A 26,706-nucleotide genomic window follows, 5' to 3' on the forward strand; every position below is an offset into this window, starting at 1 on the left:
TATATACATGTATATACATGTATACATATATACATATATACATATATACATATATACATATATACAATATATATATATATATATATATATATATATATATATATTGAAAGATGATTCCACCGTACAACTGACGGCGGTTGGGGTCCTGCCAACTAGACCCCGCCTCATGCATATACACAAATGTGTCACCAAACCAAACAAAATATTGGCAATATAAAATATAAGGCATCTCGCGACCAAAGCGCAATGTTCTTGCGAAGGGGCCATGCTCACTATTTTTGACTGCATAAACGTGTCCAAAATCCTGGGAAACGCAGGGTTTCGCAGGGTAGCTGAAGATATACCCCCCTGTTCCACACATCATACATACATACATTATCACATCCTAGGCCAATCCAGCAGCGTGGCGACCTGGAGTGATCATGATCATGGGTCATGGGTCATGTCTTGATCATTCCCGACTGCGACACGTCCGGGTCCACACTAGCCAGGTGAATGTAGCATCCTCATGCCTCAATCCCTTCCGTGTTCCTTTCTAACGTCCCATGTATGCGCCTCTAGAAGGCCTTATGGCTCAATGCCACATGCATTCATGTGCACGATCTGAAACCATGGACGCCGTGCACCCGTCCCTGCCGCTTGATGTACACCAAACAATGTATTCCCGTACACGCTGGCTCACACAGAAGGGTGGTGGCAACGCCAACACCAAACAGCACCAGCAGGAGGGCAGGTCTTCGGCCGCCGATCCTGCCGGCCTCGTAACCGATGAGGTCGATGTTTGGAATGGCTTCCCAGCCGACGGGTTGTCCGCTTTAAGTGCTGCCGCAAGTGCCTTGTACGGCAGCGAGTGCCCTGTACGGCAGCTCACGTGGTTCCCGGACTACGGTTGTGCGCTGCTGGGTATTGGCTCGGACCCGGACCTGTTAACGTCGGCGCCGGATGGCGGGGTTATAATGTCCCGGCCTGGTGAGGTGGTGCTGCACCTGGTTGCTCTGGATGGCTGGAGCTTCCACGTGCACTGGTGAGATCGCAGATAGCTGGTGTGGGATGGTGATGAGCTAGAGCAAGTAGCAGGGTCTGCGTCAAGTGCCATCTATCGTAGCGTGGCAGGGTGCCCGATAACAGGACTACCGCGGGATGGTCTGGCAGGACATGAATAATCGAGAGGACTGGTAAAGAAAGCTGGTGTGAGATAGTGAGCTAGAACCAGCATTGGCCCCATGGCAAAAGAGCCGGAAGTAGTGCAGCGGTGTTCCATTTGCCAGCATGTACAATTTCCGCCGGTAGAAGTCCTTTGCTTTGATACGCACACGTGATATCCTGGGTGGTGTGGCACCTCCTGCGAGCGCTCGTGAATGCTTGCGTGAGGTTGGCTTCCTGACCAGCTCCAGGTAAGAGATCCCGATGAAGTGGTGAGGAGCACTGAAGTAAATAAGATGTAGCGTACGGTGTGGAGCAAGGCGGCTGGGGTAAGATTACAGCGGCCGTTACAAGGTGTGTCTGGGCGCGCCCAGCGTTCAGCGTGACCAATGCAACACGGCCTACACAGTACGACATTGCCTCCAAAGACACGCTTCCGTCCGATTTGTGTCCATCTGTCCGTCGTCCTGTCGTCCTGCCACCCACCCCTCAATACACCCAGCGGTTCCCAACACACGGCCCGGTGCAGTAGCCACGTCAGCCTCGTCTGTGGTGCCATCAAAGCCGAAGAGTACGGCAGGGTGGTCAGTGCCGTACACGCTCCGGTGCAGCGCAGCTCCCAAAGTAATCCGCATCGGCACACTCCCGCCTTCATACACGCATCGGTGTGTAGCGCACTGGCTGGCGTCAGCGCTACGACGAAGATGCTTCACGGCGCTCATTCTCGCGGCGGCTTCACGGACGTGGCCCTATCTTCTGGGGACATCAACTATGAAACGTGCTGGCCGCTTGTCAAGGCAGTCCTGCAGGTATGTACTCCCGCGCGACGATTGATGCCAGGTTCATTCCGCATTCTCAAACGGGTGCTGTGCCGGAGCCCCATAATGGGTGATTTAACCTCCCCGTGCAGATATCGTATGTCTCTATGCCTCGAGAGTTCGGTGGCCTCCGCTCTTTCCCTTCATCCTCATCTTCCTTGAGCTCTTTCTTCCGCTAATTCATCAGCACACATATGGAAACGCTGTGAGGATACGCATCTTCGGGCGCTGTACGACGAGGTCGTACGGTGTATCTTCTGGCTGCAATTATATTTCCAGCCTGTTTGCATCCAAGATACGTTTTGCCATTCGCTCCATATCTACGAGACCGCCGTCCTGTGCGCCTCGCTTTGTTCCCTGGTAAGACGTTTCCTTCACTCGTAAACAAGACACTCGATTCTCGCCCCTCTCCTGCTGCCTGTATATAGTTCATCCTGGAGAAGCAGTACGGCGCTGTTGCTGCCAGAGGTCGCAGTCCTTGCATCCAGAAGTTGCCGCCACCGCCGCCGCCATCGTCAGCGCCGTCACATCTCCTGCGCCAAGCACTGGCCCGGTTGGATCTCTGGCTGCTGCGCCGCCAGCTTCTCCTCATCAACCCTGACACCGCCACGCCGCTCATGGTGACGGCAGCGATGCGCATGCTGGATGCCGCCACCACCAAGGCGGCGGCACTAGCCGCTGATGGGTACGACATGGCCGCCTTCGAGGCCGCCTGCCGCCATGCACACCAGCAGCTGCGCACCGCCGTCGGGGAACGGGCATGGCGAGCTGCTCGTGCGTCCGAGCTCCCTGGCCCGGAGTCCGCGGACTTCCTGGGTAACTTCCAGCCACCCTCCGGCGTGCTGCCGGCGGCGTTCACACCGCGAGCGGAGGAGCAAGGTCTGGCGGCGGCACGGCAGCGCGCGGAGCGCAACCTGGGCTCGTTGCCGCTGCTGCCCGAGCATGCCAGCTTCTCCCAGATCCTGAAATCCATGTCGGATCCGGGACCCTGGCGGGACCTCAGTAGTGATGTCGCGGCGCAGCTGGTCCTGCGCTCCGTGGAGGGGGTACTGTTCCGCCGGGCCCTGCAGCAGCTCGGTGGCGGCAGCGGTGGTGACGACACCGGCCATGCTCGCCTGGACCTAGGTGAAGGGGAGGTAGCGGCGCTGGAGAATGTTGTGGATGAGTACCGAGCGGCGCTTCAGCGTTTCCTATCGCGCCAGGGCCCGGGGTCGGGTGCGGTAATGGTGGCTGAGCTGCGAAGTCGGGAGGTGCTGGTGGTGTGGGTGGCCTACTGCCTGATTCACGCAGCGGCATGCAGGGCGCATCCGCTGATGGCCAGCCGCGGAGGCACATTCGCGAGCCACGAGGCCCTGCGGCACCTGGTCCTTTCGGACAGATTGGCAGTGGACGCGGCGCTGAGTGTGGCGGCCTATCTGCAGGGATGTCGCCAGAGGGCAGTAGCGGCGGGCGGCAGCAGGCAGGCGGATCTCTTCTCGCTGCGCGACGGCGGGGTGGGTACGATGGCGTTCGCGGAGGACTACGTGGCGGCGTGTCCGGTGCTCCAGGGGATCCTGACGGCGGATCAGGCAGATGCGGCGGAACGTGTAACGGCGCACTGGAAGGAGGTGCAGCGGAAGCAGCAGCTAGCGGCTCAGCTGCGGATTACGCTGGCTAAGCAAGAGATGGAACAGGCGCAACTCAATCGCGAGCTGCAACAGCACAAGGCTAAGCTTGCAGCGCTGGAAGCGGAGCTTAAAGCTTATCACTTTTGGCAGGGCGCCGAGCAACATGCCACCAGGGACAAGGTGGTTTCTGTTCAGTCTGAAGTGTTGGGCGCCGAGTCCAAGCTGCTGGCAATAAATGCGGAAATATGTCGCACACGATGCCAGCTTTCTGAGGCGGAGAAGGCCCCGCCGCCCGTCGTTCAGCCGCTGCCTAGCGATGCTAACCTCGCCCGCCAGTGGCTGTTCTTCCTGCACATGCCACCCCTGCTGCGCCACCTCTCACGCGCCAGCTTCCTGGCCCAACAAATGCTTCTGCCGAGACCCATCAGTGCTGATACCAGCACGGCCATTGCCGTACGGTATCCCACATCGCTCGTACAGCACTACAATACACAGCGGCAGTGCCGGACTTATGCTTCATACCTTCGACAGCCGCGCGACGGCGCTGACGGCCGTGTCATGTTGTGGTCCGAAATGAAGGCTCTGACCAGCGTAGGTCCCAATATGGTGGACGATTGCCGTACACCGTCCGATGGCGTTTGGTACCCAGATTCCCTGGCGCCCCTAATGGCGTGGGCTGGTTCCGGAGCCGTTGCAGATCAGGGCCAAGGCTTTCCGTCGCCCTTCTTCAACCCGTTCGCGGTGCTGGATGAGGGCCTGTTGGAGCTGTACTTCACTGAGAAACTGCCGCAAGGCGCGGAGTCGTTGCAGTGGGCCATGCACGTGCGGTCGTCTGCGAGCGTTACGTCGCCTAGTCGTGGCAACAACGCCATCGCCCAGCAAGGTGTGCGTGTAGCGCTGTAGTGCTGTCCCTAACGGGCCGTGTCTCGCACAGCTTGCTCGCATCAAGCTTGCTTGGTATGTCCTCCCGGCAGGGGCAAGGACTCTGCTCTCAGCGCCCCCTTCCCTAAGCCCAGCTGAGCCCAGGTGCAACTCGCTGCTGTCAAAACCCTCCCAACGTACGTTCCCTCAGCCGCTTTCCACCAAGGGTTGGAAGCAGCCTTCCTTCCCGCTTGGAGGGCAGTTTGAGTCCGGCGGCTCTTTTTGCCTCGCATTTAATCCTTATTTCCTCACGCTGCTTGGGCCCCTTGTCTCCCGCACACGCTTCCAGATACCAAGCCCTCTTGGCTGTCCAAACCTGCCTTCTTGGAGCTCTGCACCCTGCGAGCTTTTCCCCTCCGTCAGCTGCGTCGACTGGCCGCCACCCTGCACGACCACGTCTTGCCGCTCGCCCAGCCCGCTGTACACACGCTTGTACGGCAGCTGCTGTTCCACTTGGGCACCCTGACCGACGATGAACCGCCGCAGCTGCTGTGGCGCCGCGGCTGGGAAGCCGAGTGTGACGTGCTGACTGCACTGTACGGCGATTTGACGGCGCTGGCGGAGGATCTCGAGCAGACGCCACGGGAACACGGCGCGGTGCTGCTGCTGGGGGAGGTGGCGGGGTATCTGGCGGCGTGGTACCCTCCCTGCCGTGATGTGGCGCGACGCTTTGCTGCCATGACAGCGCGAGCTGCGGATGAGTTGGAGCCGCAGGTGGCGGTGGCTGGCAACGGTGGCGGCAGCGCAACTGACGGTTCAGCGATCAGCAACCTGCTCGCCAAGCAATGCCGCTGGCGATGCATGGCGCTGATGTGCTTCTCCGGTGCAGCGGCGGCGGATGCTGCCGCCTCCGCTGCAGCAACGGTGACCGCCGCTCCTCCGCTGCTGACGGAGGCAGACGCTCAGGAGATGATACGGCTAATGGTCCTAATCAACCACGGCCGCGTGTTCCTACACAGCCCGAAGCTTCGCGAGGAGCTGGCGCCGCTGTTTGTCCGGGCGCACAATGTGATTGCGAGTGCAATCGGGCCGCTAATGGAGGCAGTCGTGCGGCGACCAGACATACTGACAGACGCCGTGGCGGCAGTGCTGCAGCAGCGCACGCCGCGGGAGCTGACGTGGCGGCGCCTGGCTGCTACAGGCAGCTTTGAGGCCGTATCGGTCGAGACCTCCGCCACAGCCGGCTGCGGCAGCAGCGACCGGTTGTTCTCCATTAACCTACTCGACGGCACCGTACTGTTCGACGGCTGGCCTCCCGGCAAGTTGCCCAAGGAGGTCACAGAGCACCCGCTGTACCGCCGTACATTTGGCGAGTGGAACTTCGATGTGGCGCTAGCCAGTGATGGCGTCATGCGCGCGTTGAGGCCCGTACAGCAGCGGCTGTACGACTTCGCCGTCAGTGCTGATGGGCAGCGCCTGGCGATCTCCGAAACTGATTTCGAGCTCGGTTCACGGTTGGAGCTGCTGGATGCGGGTCCCAAGGGGGCGTGTGGCGGATGGGGCGCGGAGCTGCCTCTGTCGCTACGCACTCTGCACAGCCACTGGCTTAGCAGGTAGATGGGTGGGTGCAGGAGTGAAGGCGCAGGTGGTGCGGTGGGGTAGCGCATACGGGGTGTGACGGTCTGACGGAGCTTTGGCTGCCGTGCCGGTGGATTAGGGATGGTTTGGAGCGGGGTTCTGTTCTCGTTCAAGATAGAACTGAGAGGAACTGAACTCAAATGGCCGCTGTGGTATCACTCCAGGGAACAGGGCGTCATGGTGCTTCGCCCGCTGGACTTCCAAAAGCACGATGTGCACTTCATCGTCCGGTGCACACCCGCACCGGTGCCGGCGTCTACCCCTCTGGCGCCCGCTGCACCAGATGTCGCGGTGGCGGCAGCCACGTCACCGAGCCACGCCTGCATATACGACTGCCGACGTGTGCCGCCACATTTGCGCCATCGCCACTGGCACAGCCTGTTGGCCAAGCACCGCGCCGAGTTGACTGACAAGCTGGTGCTGCTGGCAGGCGCCATGGTCAAGGACCGTATCCTGGCACGCTTCGAAGACTTGAAGTTCATCCACGCATATCTGGTAGATAGCAGTGACGGTGGTGATACGCCCCGTGGCTTGGGTGGGTCCACGGGTCCATTGCGGCCAGGAGCACCGGAGGTGCTGCCGCCCAAGCCGCCGATATCACCTCCACGGCTGCTGCTACTAGAGCTGCCCCGGTACGGTCTGGAGTTTGAGGTCCGTCCCGCAGAAGGGCAGGTTCTGCCCCGGGACTATGCCGGGTACCGCCTCCGCCAGCGGCAGCTGCTGGTGCAGGCTGCTGAGAAGCCCCGAACGCCGTACGATGCCGTACTGTATACGCTGCTGGAGTTCCAGCAGTACCTGGTTTTGGAGCGAGTGCCCAACGTGACGGGCGCCGTGGTGGGCGCCCGCCGGGAGGATGAACTGGTGCTGGTGCCGGCGGATGGCATGGTCGTACAGGCGGGCGGGGGCAGCGGCACGGGCGGCTTGGCTGCCGGGGGCTGTGTGCGGATAGACGTCAGCCAGAGGGCAGATGTGCACCTGAAGGTGGGTAAGGGCACGGAGCTATGTGGGCCCGATACCTAGGTGGATGTCCTGGTTGAAGTGTACATGTACTGCCCCTACCGGAAGGGCCGCCGCGGGCTGTCGGCGCCACTTGCTGCGAAGCGCCGTTCACAATCACACATGATCGTGCGACGCCAGATACCGCGTTGCCTAGTACATGAACTCCCCTCACTGTTCTGCAGCCTTCCTCGTGTGAGTTGGGGGTTGGGTGTTGAGGGAATGCCGTGGGTTACGGTTCGGGGTGGGGTGGAAAAAGAGGAGGAGGGTAGGAGAGCTTGGAGGGCCTGAGGCTGTTAGTTAATTAAGAGCTAGTTTGGTGAGCTCCCAACCCCCACACACAGGCTCACTGCTACGAGATCCACGGCCGCTTCAAGGACCTGCGAGCCGCGTCCATCCCAGCCCGCCTGCAGCTCGCCGCTCTGTACGCCGCCACCGGCACCCTGCTGCCGGAGCCCCTCAGTCGCTGCACTGGGGGCCAGATGGCCATGGTGCTGCTGCGGCAGTGCTGGGGTAACCGACCACTCGGTAATGCGGACCTAGCACAGTTGCGCAGTGCTGCCCGTCTGGGCGGCTACCTGACTCCCGGACTTAGGCTGCTGGCTCATGAGCTGGAGGTCAGCGCTGGAGAGCTACAGCACCTGCGTGAAGCAGCCGGTTCAGGAGCGGTGTCAGCAGCGCCGCCACAGCCACTGCCAGCTGCGATCTTGGATCCTGACGCGGCCATCAGCTACTGCCAGGCGCTACAGCCGCCGACGCAGAGAGGAGGAAGTTGCGGCGACAGTAGCTTGTGTGGGGGTCCGAATCCGCGTCTGCTGTTGACTCCAGGGGAGGAGGACCGAACCCTGGGTATGCGTCCGTCCACTGTTGCGGTGTTGGAGGAGCCCATGTGGCTGCGGCTGGGCCAATACAAGGCTGTGGAAATCCGGGAACCCTTTCCGGCGGCAGCTGGCTTTGTGGCGAAGGTGGAGACGGCGCTGGTTCAGCTGGTGGAAGTACCCACATTCCAAGAGAACCAGCGGCAGGCGCGGATTCCACCGTACCCTCTGGAGGTGGAGGGCGCTTATGGCGGTGTCGATGAGGGGCTGCGGAAGCGTGGAAAGAGCAGCGCAGGCGTCGCCCGGGGGCCCTCTGGCCCGGCGGTGGCGACTGATGCTTCGGCGGCTTCAGCTAGCTGGACACGTGCTCTGACGCCTCTGGAGGTGGAGATGCATGAGGAGCTGCGGGACAGCTGGGAGGCCCACCACGGGGCCCCGGCATTGGAGGAGCACCAGCTGATGGAGGGGGCTGCTCAGGAGATAGCCCGATGGATGGTGCGTGTGTGCAATGTAATGTAACCAAGTGGGAGGCTTCTGGGCCGCTTTATCTCTTGTTACTTCTACGATTTATCACCTTTTAACACCATCCACCACTATCACACTGTACTACGCCATACGAACTGTAAGTCCAAGGCGGTGGACTCAACCTTCAGGGATCCCGCCTCATTCATTCACCTGAACTTCCGAAGAGACGGAGGGTTCGGCAGTCGCCACTAATCCAGCGTGCGAATCTGGTCAATCAACTGTGAACTCAACTCCACATCTCATCAGCTAGCCATGATCTCGCGCCCCCGGCTAATTCGGGGGCCTCCCCGGGAATCGAACCCAGGACCTTAAACCACTATTGCAAAAGTGTCACCCAGACCAGACCAAAATTCAAGATTTCTGTAAATCTGACCATCCATGTGGGTGTAGGCCGCCATATTAGCAGGAGGCCCAAAAGGAGATGTCGTGGTAAGCCAAACATACCTGGGGGTGCGTTGCGAGAACAGTGCTGAGTACCTCTTGAACTCCCTCCATTCCGCTATCGTGCCCCTTCCCCCGTTCCCGCCTTCACCCACCAAGGCGGAGGTGGCCCAGCGGCGGGAGGCCTCCGAGGCCTTCCTGTTGCGCCACCTGACAACCATTCCGGAGGATGTTGGGCGACACGGCACCAGCTTCCGCCTCATGCAGGCCGCCGGCAGCGCCCCAACCCCGAGCACCCTGGACCTGCTACGGGCGGCCTGGCAGGGCGGCCCACTGCTACGCCAGTTCAACCCCTTCCTGTCGCCGCAGGCGGTGCAGGTGCTGGAAGACGGAGTGCTGCTTTGGGCGCAGCTGTGTGTGCTACAAGACCGACTGAGGAGGCTGGGAAGGCTGGCTGCAGAGGGGCCTGCGTACCGCATCGCGCTCGTACAGGTTGGTTTGTACGGCTTACCGCGTATGTATGTCGGGGACCTTTGCTAAAAGGCAATTCCTGGTTAAATCCTGCTGTGTCGTTACTTTCTCCGCTCTGCCTTCTTCTTCTACCTCCATTCCCCGATACCCCTTTCCACCACCATCACTGCCTAACCCTGTCGTCGGAAGTTGCTGGTGATCGAGATGGCGTTGTCAACGCAGGTAACATTGCACGAGTATGGTTCCGGCTTTGCTTGCGTGGCTACGTTTTCCCTTACTTTCCTGACCACAGCCGGATCCTACTCCGCCCCTTCCCCGGCTGCTAACCGCTACACCCCACGTACCCCCCTTTCCCTGCTATCAGGAGCTGCTGGTACGACGCACCTGGGATGTGGTACGGCACCCTCAGTGGCTCGTGTTCGAGGTGGAGGGGCAACTGCAGATCCGGCCGGCGCAGGCGGCGGTAGCGCAGCAGGTTATGGCCAACCCTGGAGCCATCGCCCAGCTCAACATGGGCGAGGGCAAGACACGTGTCATCCTGCCGCTGTTGGTGCTGCACTGGGCGGATGGATGCAGGGTGGTGAGATGGTCTGTTGGTGACGGTGCACGTGTTTGAATATAATTGTTTATTCATCTACATGTGTGGCTGTATTTCTTGGCGGTTGAAACAGTTGTTCGGCAGTAGTAGTTGACAGTTAGTTACGGGTATCCTTTGTCCTGGACGCCATGTGTTATTATGTCTGCCCGTCCCTTGTATGTGGCGGGTGCCTGATCACCTCTTTGCCGTACACCTTAGTGTACATTTCTTAATCAATCAATTCTGCCTGGTCTTCGAGGTGCTCCGTACCCAGATGGCTGTACACTCGTGCCGGGCCCATCATGCCGTACGTATATCATCTCGTATCGCACCTGCCGTACATGCCGTGCATCAAACTGTTGAAGGCTATACAGCCTCATAAAACACTGCACCTGCACATTCATGCATTCATGCAGGTGCGTTTGAACTTCCTCTCCACGCTGCTTGAGGAGGCTTACTGCCACCTGCATCTGCACCTGTGTGCCGGGGTGCTCGGCCGCAAGCTTTTCACGCTGCACTTCAACCGGGATGTGTCTGTCACGGAGGCGGGAGCCCGGGCTATGACGGCCAGCCTGCTGTACTGCAAACGGGTACGTGTGTACGGCGGTAGGCAGAAGTGTGCTGTCGGTGGTCATGTGAATGCAATACATGTGTGATGTATCGACACACCTTCCTGTCTTAGGAAAGCACCACTTCCCGTAATTGAACTATTTTGTTTATCCAGGCATTATCCCACCTGTACTGTCCATGATCTGCGCGTTGTGTATTTTATGCAAGCTCTGAATACACCGTACCAGTGCCGCCCGCCCCACCCACCCCTCTACCACATACACCCCAGGAGGGAGGTCTGCTGCTAGTGGCTCCTGAGCACCGATTATCACTGCTGCTGAAGCGCCAGGAGATGTGGCAGCAACAGCAATCGAGACCGGACGGCCAAGATGTTGTGGCGACCGCCGTGGCGGCGCTGGACCAGTTGGCTTCGTTGCCGTACTTGGACATCTTGGACGAGAGTGACGAGCTGCTGCACCACAGGTACGGTGTGTCCGCATTAACACGAGTATCGGGTATGACCATACCGCGGGGCAATAATAACCACCATTGCCTCGTGGACGGATAGAAGAGACGCATTTGGTCAGATGCTTGGACCAGCAGGCGCCACCACTCGCCTCCACATGAGCCTCCTAAAGCGAAGGAAGACCATCTTGCCTGTTCTATGACGGCGGGCAGGAGCGCTGCAAGACTGAGAGGGGAGGTGACTATCCCGCCTAACACTGCACCTCGCTCCTGAGGCTTAAGCGTTCTTGTCCGACAGCACCGCCATCACCTGCACCACCCAGCTCATCACCTCCATCGCCTGCACAGCCTAGCCCAGCACCACCATCGCCTGCATCGCCCAGCCCTGTGCCGCCATCGCCTGCGCAGCCCCCCCTCCCCAACGCAATTTACCCCCCCGCCATTGCAGGCTGCAGCTTGTCTATGCATGTGGAGCCCAAATCGACCTGCCCCACATCCAGGAGCGGGCTATCGCCATGCAGGCCCTGTTGGCCGTCGGTTCGCGCCTTGCGGTGGCGGAGAACAGCGGCGACCAGCCAATGGCATCCCACAGCCAGCAGCCCCAGCCATTACTGCTGCTGCCCGGCTCAGCGGTGCTGGAGCCTCCTCTCCACCGCTGCCCGGGGTCATTCAGTGGATTGCGTTTGTTGCCGGGGGACGCTCTCACCGCGTCACTGCCTGGGTGGCACCGCCGGCTGGCGGAGGCGCTGATGGTCGAGCCGCCTTACGAGCTGAGGTGGCTCCAACACCATCCCCTACGGGTACGAAGTGCGAGTGCAAACAGTGAAGATCTCGGTACTGGTGGTGCAGGACGGGGCCGCATCAATCCTCATACGCAGAGCCAAGGCCGTTATACGTGGGGGCGCGTGATGTCGTACGCCGGTCATGACTTCGCGCTGTGCATGTTCTTCGCACAGCCCGTCCCACTGCATCTAATTAATGAGTACGTTGCGCAGGGGCACATCCTGAAAGCCGCATTCCAAAACGCACTGCCCGTTAACATAGCTCATCTCCTCGGTTTGATTCGCGCGCGTGTATGTGTGTGTATGTGTGTATGTGTATTATCCGTGTCATTTTCTTGTTCCATTTGTTTGCAGGTCCGCATCCTGAACTCCCTCACTGAGGAGGGCCAGTCGTGTGAGGCGCTGCTGGGTCCGGATGCGGAGGGTCCCTCCCGGGAGCAGTTGACTGGATCCCAGGTGGCTGTGGTGCTGGCGCTGAGGGGGCTGCTGGCGGGCGGCCTGATGCAGCACTGCCTGCAGAAGAGGCACAGAGTGGAGTACGGAGTAAACAGGTAGTAAGGGTGGGCGGGTTTGAGGGGGATGGGGAGGAGTTAGGGTTGGGTTCATTTCTATATACCTTCGAGCCCTTAGTCCGTTGCGGTGGGTAGCAGCCTATGCAATACTCCTTTGGTTGCGCGCCGTCGCAAACCATACACCCTAAACTCCTCACTGATCAGGCAACCCGGGAGCCGCAAGCGAATGGCGGTGCCGTACCGTGCCGCTCACACACCCTCCGAGCGCAGCGAGTTTGCACAGCCGGACGTGGCGCTCCTGCTTACTAATTTGTCGTACTATTATGACGGGCTATCGCGGCACGAGCTCCGGGAGGCTCTGGTCACACTTCTGGGTATGGGCCTCAACGTGCAGCGGGACTTTTACGAGGGCTGGCTGCGGTTGGGACGAGGCGAGATACCCGCAGGTGAGCGTGGAGGGTCTTTGACTTCCTGCTGTCTGGGGCGGTTGGGCCTCTCCGTACCACCTACTTGTGCCTGCTATGGCGCGAATATACTGCATGTGCCTGGTCCGCTGCCCCCTGCACTTGCTTATACCTTATATTTGCTTATAACATCTCTGCTCGGCCCCCGGACTTGTCCAGCAGCATAGCACACATAATATTTTGCCATAATCCGGCCCCCATCCCCGTATCGTCCCTCCTCCTATGCACACAATGCTATAACTAGTGTGTTTTCGTGAAATGTAATAAGCTCGTATAGCTCAGTCGGTTAGAGCGGTGGTCTTATGCTTCGAGCAAGCCGCAGGACCGGGGTTCGAGCCCCCGTACGAGTATCCGTGCAGTTGTAATGAAAGAGATGCGTGACTTCCTCAGATGTGCGGGGGATTCCTGCAATTCGTTTTGGCAATAGATAACGAATGAGTATGCATCCACTAGTGACTAAGTTGCATATTAGCCATGCTATTGATGTCATGAAGTGATTTTGCAGACCTGGAAAATGCGGGGGGATCTGTTGCCGGAAACCTATGCTGTCGACCCATACACCAACCCACGCAACTCTTTCACACGCGCATGCAGAGGACCTGGCCAAATTCGACTGTGTGGCCAAGGTTGACGTCACCAACGAACCGCAACTGGATCTCATGTACGGCTATCTGCGGTACAACACCGGGCTAATCGACTTCTGGCTCAACCACTGCGTCTTCCCCTCGGAGAGCCGTCAGTTCCCGCAGCGCCTGGCTGCTAGCGCCTGGAACCTTGCGGATACCTACTGCAGGGACGGCATTAGCAGCGGCGGCCCTTGCAGCGGTGGCGATGGCAGTGGCCAGCAGAGGGTGGATGCCCGGGTGGCTGTGGTTGGCTTCTCCGGCACCAATGACAACCACCGGCTGCTGCCGCTGCAAGTGCACCAAGCCCGACCGGAGAACCCCTCGCTGCGGGCCACCAACGGCAAGATGCTGGACGTCATCCTCAGCAATACGCTGGGCTACACAACGCTGCATACGGGCACCACACCGCAGCAGGGGCAGGGGCAGGTAGCCGCCTTGCGACTACAACAACGGGAGAACCAGCCGGTGCGTGTGCCGCTACATGCAGGGAGTAATGGCATGGTTACGGTGATGATCAATTTGTTCTGGAAAGCTTCTGTCACTTAATCAGTATCACATGAAAGGCCAGCGCTGCACGTGCGTTGGCCTCTTTTTAGTGTCCTTGATTTGGGCCAACTGCTGCTGCTTTAGTAGTAGTTTCCCGCTGGGGTTCTGGATATCCATACGGCCATAGCCCTGTCCCCGCGTTCACCCAGAGACCGGCACAGGGGCAGGGTCCACATGTAACCGAGTTAATGTGTTCGACTGGGGACATGGCATGCATGCAGCCTTAAGATAGCTTCCCCCTCGGCTCGCAGGTCAACATGGACGGGACTGCTGCTGCTGCTGGCGGCGCTGGTGGCGGCGGTGGTCATTGTGATGCAGCTGGTGCGGGTGCTGCCCAGGGCTGCTGCCCTGACGAGCGGCCGCAGTGGCAGGTGCTTCTCGACACGGCACTGGATGAGGGGGTGGACGCCCTGCTGGACTGCGGGGCGCTGCTGGCAGGGGCGAGCAACAGGTGCGATGTGCGTGTATGTGTTTGCACGTGTGTGTGCATGTGTGTGTGTGCATGTGTGTGCACGCGTGTTTGTGTGCGCGTGTGTGTGCGCGTGTGTGTGTGCGTTACGTGTGTTGGTGTGCGTGAGTGTGTGCATGCATGTGAACCCGTGTGTACATCTGTGTGTGTGAGCAAAAGAATAACAAGGTGGAAAAAGCACATATTCCTTCATTTCCTCCTCGCCTTGCTGTTGCTGGTTGTCGGTTGTCATTATTGACCGATATAGCGACCTATTGGAGCGGTGGTTGCTCTGCTCAACTGACACCTGTAGCCAACAGTAGAACTACTATGCACCCACCTTCCAGGAATTGGATGACCCTCCACTGCCAGCTGGTACCAGGATGGAATCGATTGCATACAGTTTGCACGCAGCAAGCGAGCATGATTCTTCCTTCCTACCCCTAGCTGCCGCCAACTCCGAAACCAATCGTTCAACCTACCGCCAATGATTCGTGCCCTCAAATCCAGGGATGCCGCCGATTACCTGCTGGCCCGCCTGGACGGGCACCGTTACCAGGGCGTGACGTACTTCGACGAGGCCCTGCGCAGCTGGACCGTGTGCGACCTGAGGGGCCGCCGACTGCCGCGCCACGCCTCAGCCATCATGGAGCGGCAGACGCTGGTCATTTACGACGATGCACGGTGCCGCGGAGCTGACCTGCAGCTGCGACCGGGTGCAGTCGGGCTCTTGACTCTTGGGCCCAGCGTGTGTAAGGACAAGCTGATGCAGGCGGCAGGGAGGCTGAGACAGCTAGGTCGTGGCCAGCGACTGCACTTCGCCGCCGCGCCGGATGTGACGGCCAAGATCAGGCGGCTTAGCGGCTTGCCGGCAGCAGAACCAGGTACATCTTCTACGGGTGCTGACACCGGGAACAGTACTGTTTCCGATAGCCGCCTGCGTGGGGGTCAGCAGCAGCCAACGACGGCACTGCAAGTACTTCGCTGGGTGATGGCCAATACCGTTACGGCGACACTGCACGGTGTAATGCAGTGGTCGACACACGGACTGCACTTTGCTGCCACCAAGGATGCGCCAGAGCGGGCCCTGCACGACGAGGTCCTGGAGCTGGGGCCGCTGTACGGCGGTAGCAAGGCGCCACAGCCGGTGGGGGAGGTGGTGGCATCCAAGGTGAGGCAGCGGTTGCATCATTGCCGCGATGGCAGTGGTGGCGGTGATGGCAGTGGCGGCCTGTCGGCCCATGCGGCTGGTCTAATGATGCGTATTAGGGATCAAGCGGCTCTTTACGGCAGGGGCCACATGGTCGCGGCCGGTGGCGGCGCGGCGGCCGCAGGCGACGAGGAATGCGAGCGGGAGCTTGAGGAGGAGAGGGAGAGGGAGAAGGAGAGAGAAGTTGAGGTGCCACGCGTGTCGCCGGCAGCGGAGTGCGACTGGAATTACGGCACTGCGTTTGCAGCGGCATCACCTGCGCAGCTTGACAGTGATGCACGGCTTGTTGCGCTCCGCGATGCGGTTTCGGGGCTGCTATGGCCGAGCAGTCTGGCTTCGCTCTCCTGGTCTGCAGAAGTCCTCTGCACCGCCAACTTCCTGTGTACCACCACCGCGAGAACACGCGCGGCAATCACAACATCTCGCTGTGGAAAAGAAGAAGCGCTGAACGAGTACCTGCGCCCTGTGGACGCGGTCCTGCTGTTCCCCAGCGGTCAGATGGTGCTGGTTTCGGAGCGCGAGGCGGACCAGCTGCAGGGCCTGGTGTGGGCGTCGTGGCATGTAAGCGTCGTTACTAGCGGCAGTGGTGGCGTCGGTGGTGGCGGCAGTATTGCCGTGCCGCTGCTGGCCAGCCTCTGCTACATGCGCGACGCATTTGCTCGCGGCACCGGACAGGGGCCCCTGCCGTTGCTGGCGGTGCCCTTGAGGGCTGGTGGCGGCAGCGGCATGGCCATGACGGCGGTGGTGCCAGCACGGGTGCCACCGGTGGCGGCTACTGCCATAAGGCCCCTGCAAGTCCACTGGCAGCAGCACCACCAGCAGCAGTTGTGCAATGGGTGGCTGTCGGCTGTGGGCCCATCAGCGTTGGTTTCGGTGCAGTTGTTTAACGGGAATGCGAGTGGGTACGGCAGCGGCGCACAGCAGCGGGAGCTGAGGTCGCTTGTACGGCGGCGGCAGGTGGAGGTCGAGGCGCTGGTGAGGATGCGAGGGAAGGCGTCCCTGCTGCCACGGAGCGAGCTAGAGAGGGCGTGTGACGATTGGATGGACAACACGCTGGCCCAGTTGCCTGAACGTAGCCGCCGGTGCCAGCATTCAGTACCTGTATCTACACCCAAAACCCATTCACGCAAGCGCCAGTTGGAACCAGAGGACGAGGATGACTATTGAGAGTGAGGATAGCAGCCACCCATGAGGAGGACGAGGATGATGAGGGTGAAGTGGAGGAGAGTGAATCGGATGGGTCGGAGGAGGACTTGGAGGAGAAGGTGGGGGATTGAAGTGCAGGCGTCCACCGCCACGTGCTCAGCACCCTAGTGGTAACAGGCCTTTGGTGGAGCGGTCTGGTAATGGGCTGCCAATGAAGGTAAAGCCTTCTACCTCCGCGGCCGCTGTACAGCAAATTGACACTACTGGCGTGTATGGCCTGTGTGTGGCAGGAACAGCAGAGGCAGGTGTGAAAAAGAATGCAGCAGCAGGGGCCCCGGCCAAGAACGCAAATCGCTGTGCCAGCCGTCGCTACTGTAGTGTAGCTCCTTAACTGCTGCTGCTGCTGCTGCTGGTGTGGGATGTGACTTCAGACTTTAGTGGGAATGATTAGCAGCAGACTATATTACTAGGCTGATATGCATGTACATTCTTGTGCTAGTATCCTAGGACCTGCTGGCTTGCCATTTTGAACTACTATACTTGGTGTTCTTTGACACGCTGCAGCTGCTGCTGGCGGGTGGCAAGTAAGGATAAGTAGTGACAGATAAATAGAGCTAGCTGCAAGGATGTGCAGGCCTGGTTACACGGGTGATGGTGATGTGCACACCCTTGTCCTTAAGGACACTGTCATGGGATGTCGTGCACAACGGTGTGCATATGCAGGGTAGCAGTTGACATGTCGTTGAACATTGATGAATCACAGAGAGACTGAATAGTTGTAGTTGTGATTGATGCTATGGTTGGGAGATGAACACCTCGACTGCTGTTTAGCCTGGGTGGTAGGCAGTGTTGATTTCTAGATAGATCGAGGTGGTGACCTGACTGGGTGCCAGGGGTGACATATGTGCGCATATGGCCTAGATGGGTTAGATTGCTGAAACTACATGTTTACCTTGATATCAAAACAACCACTCTGATCACCATCCACTTAGCCTACCTGACCATTTACCCAGCTGACCATTTACCGATCGCGAACTGACTAATTAACGTGTGTTGAGCGATCGTTATTCGGTCGGTTCGGTTAACGAACTGCAGTAGTGTTCAAAACGGTCGGTACCGACGTGTTTATGCCATGGGGAAGGGATGCTATAGCAACAATCACGTACTGCGCCCGAACAAGTACAGACCAGCAAATGCCCAAGGACGGACAAAGACCCGGCAAGACCTACCTCCATGCGTACATACATATGCTACCTGCATACGTGGCCTGGATAATCCTGATCCTAAACAATCAAAAAGACGACACACTGATCTTTAATCCCTGGCCCAACAGCCAAGACTTCTGAGGAGATAGAACTTCGACCACAAGTTGCCAACATCCCAGGCTCTCTTAATTAATGCAGTGCGATGGTAGGACAGCAGAAACTACTGTCGTACAGTGCTGTGCTGATGTGGGTACTCCAGTGCACGCACGTACGGTGTGGGCTCGCGTAGTAGCTGGTACATAGTACGGCACACATATCATCTACGAGTACACGCTAAGGTGCTCCACCAGCATTTTGAGAGGCCTTTTCAGCGGCCAGCTGCTACAGCTGGAGAGAGCATTTTGAGTGGTCACTGATGGGGCTGGTCAGGCGGATATCCGGATCGAACCGGTCACTGTCCACAAGCTCGCTCCTCTGCTCCAAAGTGAAAGAGGACTTCGGCCATGTTAACCTCTTTAGTGTAGCTGGGCAGATAACCCATATAACACGCATCTCTTAGAGGAAGTAGGTGCATGAAAGGCGACACACAGCATAGGCTGTGTAGTAATACTACTACTACTACTACTACACAACCATCAGGGAGCGTTACTACTATAGTAGTACTACTATAATAGTAACGCTCCCTGATGGCCAGTGTCTCACAACTTGCAATCCCGATGTGCGGATTACACATCCAAGCTCGCCCTCTCTACTCGCTCTTGATGACATGTGCTTGAAGTTAAGGGGCCCTATCTTGGCTTCATTGCTTGCTAGCTGTGAAACTCGCTTGTGGTGTCCGGGGAATACGATGTATATACATGGAGGAGATGACTGGCCTTAAGGCTAAGGCTGTGCGAGGTTTGCCTAAAGGGATGGATAGCTAAATGTGGCAGAGCACCATGTGTGCCATTGCCATCCGGTAACAGCAAACAGCACGACTGGAAGACTGGTGTGTGTTGCACCAAAGGTATTGCTGGTGTGTCTATGTAATGTAACCAAGTGGGAGGCTTCTGGGCCGCTTTATCTCTTGTTACTTCTACGATTTATCACCTTTTAGCACCATCCACCACTACCACACTGTACTTCGCCATACGAACTGTAAGTCCAAGGCGGCGGATCCAGCCTTCAGGGACCCCTCCTCATCCAGTCACCCGAACGTCCGAAGAGACGGAGGGTTCGGCAATCACCACCAATCTAGCGTGCGAATCTGGTCCGTCAACTGCGACCTCAACTCCACATCTCAGCAGCTAGCCATAATCTCGCGCTCCCGACTAATTCGGTCTATGTAGTATCCTGGCAAGCTTAACATGTATCCAAGAACAGGGGAAATAGAGCAGAGAGGCTTACTTTATGGGATTGGTGGAGGTTTAGAACTAGACCTGGGGAGCATGTACATATTGGGGAACCCTCGAGATAACCTCGAGATAACCAATGATCATATGGGTACCGCTTGCCGGACCGCCATAACCAGCTCCTGGTCAGGCCATAACCAGCACCTCATCCACTTCACACCAACAGCATTTTGCATTTTTATAATCCACACAGACAAACTCTATTTTCCGATGGGCAACTTGATTTTATCGTCAAGAGTGGACAAGCTCCATCATGCCGCAACCTGGTCTACAGCCTTTTTCCCAGCTCTAGTAATATTAGGGCTTGGTATAGCTCTCATCATCGTCATGTAGTTATCATGAAGTTGCTCACAATGGCGGGCGGGCGGCGGGAGGCTGGTGCTGCAGGCAGGGAGCTGCCCCCAGCCAGTGGTGGCACCAATGCCATCCCTGCCCTGAGCCCTGGCAGCGGCTGAGTATACAGAGCTGTTGCCGCTGCTGGCTGGGGCAGCTCCCTGCCTGCAGCACCGACCACTGGTTGGGGCACAGGGTTCTTCACCAGGGTACCCAAAAATTTCGGTCGGACCCAAAACCCTCTTGAGTAACCTATCGGGACCCTCCCCGAAAGTTTCCCTGTCAGCCTGACAGTTTTTATGGGCACCCCGAAATTGTCTGAAGCAGTTTGGGGGCCAAAGTTTAGCTGGATCTATCGTAATATGCTAGGACAGCTGAAGTAACAGGTGTTTGACTTTATTTTGGAACGTGGCATCTGGGAGCAATCGTTCAGGCAAGGATTTTACCCAAAACCAAGGAGGCGCCGCTCCTCATCCACCTCTGCAGCAAGCGCCTCCACCACACCTGCCACATCATCATCATCGTCCGTCTCCTCAGACGGGTACAAATCATCACTTGCCACACTCTCGACCTCCTCGTTATCAGAAGGGTAGTAGGCCTCTTGGCATTTTGTTGGCAAACTTACCTCGCCTTTTCAACCTTTGGTTCCCTTATGGAACAAAACTATGTGGTAAGCTCGTACCAAGGACTTCCGTGCCCTAATCCCTGGTATTAATCCGCACTGGAACTGCACCCTTAGTGTTAAACACAGCAACGCGCCGGACCCCCGGGTCATATTATTGCTGTCACCATTTCATGGTATATGTGCCGGTCACTTTTTAACAGGTAGCCCATAAATCTCACTATGCTGATGAGGAAGCCCTGACATAATCAAGACATGCCATGTATATTTCTGCCAGGGCAAAACCCTTTAGCCAAAGCAGTATCAAATCCTTTCTTGGGAATAACCAGATGAAACAGATTACCGAAAGGAAGCTCAATATTCCAGAGTAAGGGCATTACGACACACGTATCTGTGTTGACGAAAAAGGTCATATCCGACGCGTGCGCGTCAACCTCTGGGAGTTGACGAACGAAAATGGTAACTAAGGTTTCTTTTAACGGAATTAAAAGTTCGCAAGCATGAAAGTACTTTTGTTATGGATGCGCGCAGGAGAAATGCGCAATTATGTCGGAAGTACGGCAACCTTTCGGAACGGTCGACATATATTCTTACAGCATCATTCGATAATACAAGCAATTGAATACCTTTATAATAGATAATTAGATTGCACCGATTGGTGTGACCGAAGCAAGTCGACAGGACGGAGCGATGCGTTCCCAGCTCCAAATTACGTCGAGGCCGTGCCACTCAGGGACAGCGATACAGTTGCATATCCCCCTTAGGCATATCGCTTATCATGTCCGGCGTCCTGCAGTGGTGCGAGTGCACGCGTTCAAAGCGTCCGAGGATACAGCGAACGAGAAGTTGCAGGTTAGCCGGATTTTCCTGGTTGAATTGTGTTGCTTTACATTTGGGTTGGGCAAACAACTGCTGTGAGATATGAATTGGGGCTATCCTATTGCTGCGTTGTTTCTGCCTGCTGCACTCTTTGTGTTACGGTACTTGCTGTCGGCAATAGCCCTTAGAGACATTGAGCTTCTATATTCCACCACTGCGTACTATAGATGCATGTCAATAATAGCGATGATCTGAACCCTTTGTTATCGTGGTCATACCGATGCTTCGATTTCATCGCAGCCGTCTTTACATACGAAAGTGGCTATCATCGGCGGTGGCCCAGCTGGTCACACTGCTGCAATTTATGCGGCGCGTGCTGAGCTCGAGCCCATCGTATTCGAGGTATGGTTGCGCTGCAACACCCTGGGTCTGCGCTGACCGGCTTGCTTCCACTCCCCCGGCATTCACTGCAAACCGATGGATCAACATTGGAATACGAAGATTCTCACTCAACGGATTTGCACTGCGAACGCTTTATGTGGCCCCGGCGACAGGGTTGGATGGCGGGAGGAATTGCTCCTGGAGGTCAGCTCACAACAACAACGTTCGTCGAAAACTTTCCCGGTTTTGTGGAACCCATTATGGGTTATGAGCTGACTGACAAGTTCAGGTAGTACAAATTGCGGAACTATTAACAAGAAAGTGCGGGAGATGAATGTTGCCTAAACGACGACACCGTCTTGATGCGGTTATGTCTGAAGACAGAAACGTGACGCATCGTTCTGAGTTTATCGCAGCTTCTGAGTTTGAATGCAATTTATAACTCTTCCTCGTGGCGTTTTCTTCCCAGGCCATAGCATCTCACGCCGCAGTAGTCCTCATCGATTTTATTGATGTGCAACGACCTGCGTCCCGCCCTTCCTGCATCCAGCAGTTGACGCTTTGGGCGTCGGCTGTTGACCTTTTGCCCCTTCCATGATCGCATGTTTCCCTCCCTGTCTGCCTGCTGTCCTATTTAAGTCGATGACCCGCTGACGTCCTGCAGGCAGCACAGCGCTCGCTACGGTACTCGTATCTTAACCGAAACCATTACCGACATCGACCTGCTTGTCCATGACACAAAGCCGCCAGGGCTGTACCGCGGTACGGCAGGCCTGACCATTGGTGACACTGATTTGGGCGCTCCGAAACCGCTATCCCATATGGAAGAAATCGAACGGCCACGGCGGCCCTTCAAGCTGTGGACACCAGAACGCTGTATTACAGCGGACACTGTCATCATCGCCACCGGTGTGTGTTTCAGTTCGTGGGTGCGGGAAGGAGAGGGAGGGAAAGTGGGAGGAAGGGGAAGGGAGGGAGAGTGGGAAGAAGGGGAAGGGAGGGAGAGTGGGAGAGGGAGGAAGGGAGAGAAAGTGGGAGGAAGGGGAAGGGAGGGAAAGTGGGAGGAAGGGGAAGGGAGGGAAAGTGGGAAGAAGGGGAAGGGAGGGAAAGTGGGAGAGGGAGGAAGGGAGGGAAAGTGGGAGGATGGGAGGGAGAGTGGGAGGATGGGAGGGAGAGTGGGAGGAAGGGGAGAGAGGAAGGGAGGGAGAGTGGGAGGAAGGGGAAGGAAAGGAAAGGGAAGGAAAGAGAGAGGTGGTCACGGACTGTGGTGATAAGTCATGAGGGCTGCAGCCTGGCGCATGATTGAGAGAACAGTACGGCCGGGTATGTTTGTGGATAGATGGGTGCGGAGTTAAGCTCGTGGTCAGGGAAGGGCAGTCAAAACTTATACCCCCAAACCAGGTGAACCCCATGCCACCGATTGACCAGACCTGATCTGTCCTTGCATTGGTTCCCCCCTCCCTCTCTGGACAAACTTAGCGTTCCTTCCCTCCCTCACCCCCGTTGTTGGACTTCCATCCAATACATGAACACAACACGGGAATGCTGGCGGGCTGGTCCCGGCTGGGGGCTGAAATGGAAACGAGCAAATGTGCCGGCGACATGGTTGTGGGTGCTGGGGACCCATGGGTCGGTGTATGGGTCGGTGGGTCATTCTCACCCGTCTCCTCCTGTCCGCCCCCAGGTGCCAGTGCCAAGCGACTCCGCTTCCCGGGCAGTGGGGATGAGTCCGAGGGCGGGTTCTGGAACCGGGGCATCAGTGCGTGTGCCATCTGTGACGGCACCTCGCCACTCATACGGTACGGCAGGGTATGTGTGGGGGTATGCGGTACGGGGCACGTTGTCCTCAAGTGAGTCCACCAGTTCACCGGCGTCATGATCTCCGGGGTGTGTGTCTCTGGGTGTGCACATCATCAGCCATACACACATCACGCACGCACGCATTTGTACGACTTAGGGTTTCGAGTCTATATAAAGCGTAGGGATTGTGTGGAGCGCGGCAGAAAAGATGGGGTGGGAATGGTGGGCGGGCGGTTGATTTCTGGCAGGTTGATTTGGCGGAGGTGTGCATGGCGTGATGGTGATGGTGGTGGTGGTGATGGTGATACGTCCTGCAGGATATAACACCGTGTGTTGCTCGTCATCTTGTATGCGATGATGGAGGGGGGTTGCATCAGGGTTTCATGACCAGTGCCACTGCAGTTGTGAATGATGATTGCAGCTGATACCATGACAAGGTGAATTCACTAACCAGAACCAAACCAACCAACCAACCAACACCGTTTGTCACAATTTGTGAAAGCAGATTTCATAACTGACTCATACGTGTGTGTCTGTGGATATGTGCGTGCTGGGTATTCCTACCCTCCCATCATTCCTCCCACCACCACCCCCAATCCCCAATCGCTCCCTACCCCCTCTCTCTCAGCAACAAGCCGGTGGCAGTTGTGGGTGGGGGAGACAGCGCCATGGAGGAGGCCATGTTCCTGACACGGTGCGAGTACCTCTACGGAGGGAGGGAGGGAGGGAGGGGGGGGGGGGAAACTGACTGGCCGATTAAGGACTGACCCCTGGTGTGGTCACACCTGATGCGGTCTACTGCACACCGTCACCTTGCCGCCCTTGTGCTGTCCTCTGCTGTCCTGCTTTGGAAACCCCATGTGTGTGGAGGAAGGCCCTGGTTCCCATGTGTGCTGTGGTGTATGTATGTATGTATGTATGTATGTATGTATGTATGTATGTATGTGTGCCTTGCAGCCACCCGAAGACTACTGACCTCGTCCACCTCTCCGCACAAGCCCGATCAGCACTGCGAGGGGCAGAGGGACAGACAGCCGAATCTTCGACGAAGTAGAGGGCTCTGCCACAAAGCACAGTTCCTAGCTCCCGAAGTTTGTGTGTATGTTTGTATGTATGTATGTTGTATGTACATGTTATTGCAGGTACGCCTCCAAGGTCTACATCGTTCACCGCTTCGACTACCTGGAGGCGTCCAAGGTGTGTGGGTGGTTGTGTGAGGTAGTTGGGAGGTGGTTGAGCGGTGATAGTTTCTAGTGTGGTGGCGGGGTGGTGGGGGTTTGGGTGAGCTGTGGTAGAGCATGTGATTGTGGGTGATGGGTGCAGGGGGCCATCCCAGTCATAGGCTAGAGGCACCAGGTGCCTAATTCTGCTGGGGTGAGGCCAGGTAGCATGTGCTCTACCTGCCATCTGGTAAGCACCAACGGGGGCCTAATCCCTGCCTGGGATTAAGCCCCGTTGGTGCTTACCAGCTAGCAGGGTGCAGCATGGCATGGGGTTTGTGATTTGTGGTTTTGTTTGTTGGTTTGTTGGGTAGATTGATGGATGGATGGATGGATGGATGGATGGATGGATGGATGGATACTTTGATCAATATCTGCTATGTAGTGAGGAGGCGTTTTCATCTCTTGACATTCAAGATTACATGCTCCTCGTATGCTCCAGCGGGGGTTTACTCTCCTCCCCTCCTCTGGTGCGCTGCTTTCTTTATTCCCTCTGAGGGCCACTGCGGGGGTACCGGGGTGCCGTGCTGTGGTGCTGCATCGCATCTTCTGCTGCAGTTGGGGCAGTGTGGGGATGAGAGAGTGCGCTCAGGAGGAGGACACGTAACCCCACATCATCAGGGGAACCACTAACTAATGTGGCTAATTAACTCTGGGGTGTTGGTCTTCGGCCCGCCTTTAACACCCTCTTTCAGCCATGTCTAAATAAATGTACCGTACTTGTTCGCATGTACGGCAATTCCCGTACGCACCTCCCCGCAGTCCATGGCCCGCCGTGCCCTGTCCAACCCCAAGATTGAGATTCTGTGGTGCAGCCAGGTAGTGGAGGCACACGGCAACGATCAGGGCAACTTGGGTGAGGGTGTTGAGCTTGGGCTTGAGGGGGGGTGAGTGGGCTGGGGGAATGGGGGATGTGGGCAGTCATGTGGATGGCAGTATCTCACGCGGCACGGGAACACCGCCGGGGCATCGGGGGGGTTGGAGGGGGGTTGTGGTGGTGGTGGGGGTGGGGGTGGGGCAGGTGGCAGCAGCTGGCACTTGAAAGGGCGTCTTAAGATGATGGCAGGGCGCCTTAGCGCATACGGCATACCGCGTCCTATTTTCGCATTTCTGCTTTCGTTTCAATTTAACTTGAGTACTGACTGAACTGACTTATTTTGGGTACGTAAGTATGTTTGTGTATATGTTGTTGTGTGCTTGCGTGTTGCCTGTTCAGGATCCATCACTGTTGCTCGGTCTCCCATTCCTTCCCCCGGGCACACTCCCGCTGCACTGGGCCTGGCGGGCAGTGCGCCGCCGCAGCCGACGGCGGTATCCCTGGAGCGGTTGGCGGTTGGGGGGCTGTTCTTCGCCATTGGCCACCGCCCCGCTACGGACTTCCTGAAGGGCCAGGTGCGAGTGGTGGTGGCGGTGGTGGTGGTGGTACGGCGTCAGGGGGGGGGGGGGTAGTGAGGGAGAGGAGGAATGAGGAGGGAGGTGGGGGAGCCGTCAGGCCGGTGCTAAGGTGCGGGTGGTGGATGCGATAAAGCGGAGGAGGAGGAGGAGGAGACGGAGTAGAAGTAGGCGGGAGCAGAGCAAGGGAAAAAACACGGGCAGAACACACCACTGGGGCTCCCCCGTCACTAAAGATGTATTGCTCGAGGCGCGTCAAGTCGGACGCGCAGCCGTACTTTGTCGTACAAGAAAGCAGCACATAGTTATATTGTTGCGACCTTGCTGTCGTGACACCAATGTGACCGTTCGTACTTACCGACCACGGTGTTATGTTGCGTTCGTACTCTGTAGCTCGACCTGGACGAGTACGGCTACATCGTGACCGTACCCGGAAGTACGGCAACTAGTGTACCTGGTAAGAGTTTCATGAAAGGGAGTTGGGAGGGGGGAGAAGCTGGCTTGGGGAGTTGGAACTAATGAATGGATGCGGATTCCTAATTAATATATTCCGGAGGGAGTTGTGGGGGATTGGGTTGCGGGGATGGAGTGAACACGCGCTAAAACGCCCCGCGAGACGGCGCCGCCACCGTCGGGGTCGTTTTCACTGTCTAGCTATAATATAGAAAGGCCATCAGCACCACATTGTTGTAACAAGTTGTGATACACATTATATTATATTATATTGTATTATATGATATCATATCATATCATAATCATATGATATGATATGATATGATATGATATGATGTTATATGATGTTATATGATGTTATATGATGTTATAGGTATATCTATATATATTCTAAGCTCAATATCTACACCGGCAGATATACATATGTCCAGAGGAATAAATTGGAGTGGGTGCTCAACGACCGCCTCTTGCTTTTGCTCCCACTTCGCCCACCGCCCCCCCCCCCCC

The 26,706-nt window shown here is 57.3% G+C and overlaps 1 protein-coding gene across 1 annotated transcript in view; it reads left to right on the forward strand.

Annotated features, from left to right (window-relative positions):
* Positions 1-656: 656 nt before the first annotated feature.
* VOLCADRAFT_104794 (uncharacterized protein) overlaps positions 657-26,706 on the forward strand; it is a gene marked incomplete at its 5' end in the record, with an annotated part of 28,312 nt that continues 2,262 nt past the window's right edge. Inside the window, 25 exons of the mRNA XM_002950509.1 lie at positions 657-1,024; positions 1,817-1,952; positions 2,390-4,451; positions 4,779-6,042; positions 6,232-7,048; positions 7,408-8,376; positions 8,947-9,279; positions 9,623-9,838; positions 10,252-10,425; positions 10,674-10,867; positions 11,298-11,649; positions 11,986-12,185; positions 12,414-12,589; positions 13,202-13,342; positions 13,529-13,698; positions 14,031-14,230; positions 14,738-16,412; positions 20,931-20,986; positions 21,999-22,243; positions 23,019-23,184; positions 23,763-23,828; positions 24,277-24,331; positions 25,117-25,210; positions 25,571-25,746; positions 26,140-26,205. Coding sequence (XP_002950555.1) covers positions 657-1,024; positions 1,817-1,952; positions 2,390-4,451; positions 4,779-6,042; positions 6,232-7,048; positions 7,408-8,376; positions 8,947-9,279; positions 9,623-9,838; positions 10,252-10,425; positions 10,674-10,867; positions 11,298-11,649; positions 11,986-12,185; positions 12,414-12,589; positions 13,202-13,342; positions 13,529-13,698; positions 14,031-14,230; positions 14,738-16,412; positions 20,931-20,986; positions 21,999-22,243; positions 23,019-23,184; positions 23,763-23,828; positions 24,277-24,331; positions 25,117-25,210; positions 25,571-25,746; positions 26,140-26,205 — 10,371 coding nt within the window. The remainder of the gene's footprint in view (positions 1,025-1,816; positions 1,953-2,389; positions 4,452-4,778; positions 6,043-6,231; positions 7,049-7,407; positions 8,377-8,946; positions 9,280-9,622; positions 9,839-10,251; positions 10,426-10,673; positions 10,868-11,297; positions 11,650-11,985; positions 12,186-12,413; positions 12,590-13,201; positions 13,343-13,528; positions 13,699-14,030; positions 14,231-14,737; positions 16,413-20,930; positions 20,987-21,998; positions 22,244-23,018; positions 23,185-23,762; positions 23,829-24,276; positions 24,332-25,116; positions 25,211-25,570; positions 25,747-26,139; positions 26,206-26,706) is intronic.

This window comes from Volvox carteri, assembly GCF_000143455.1.
Source record: "Volvox carteri f. nagariensis unplaced genomic scaffold VOLCAscaffold_19, whole genome shotgun sequence".
NCBI classification, from domain to species: Eukaryota; Viridiplantae; Chlorophyta; class Chlorophyceae; order Chlamydomonadales; family Volvocaceae; genus Volvox; species Volvox carteri.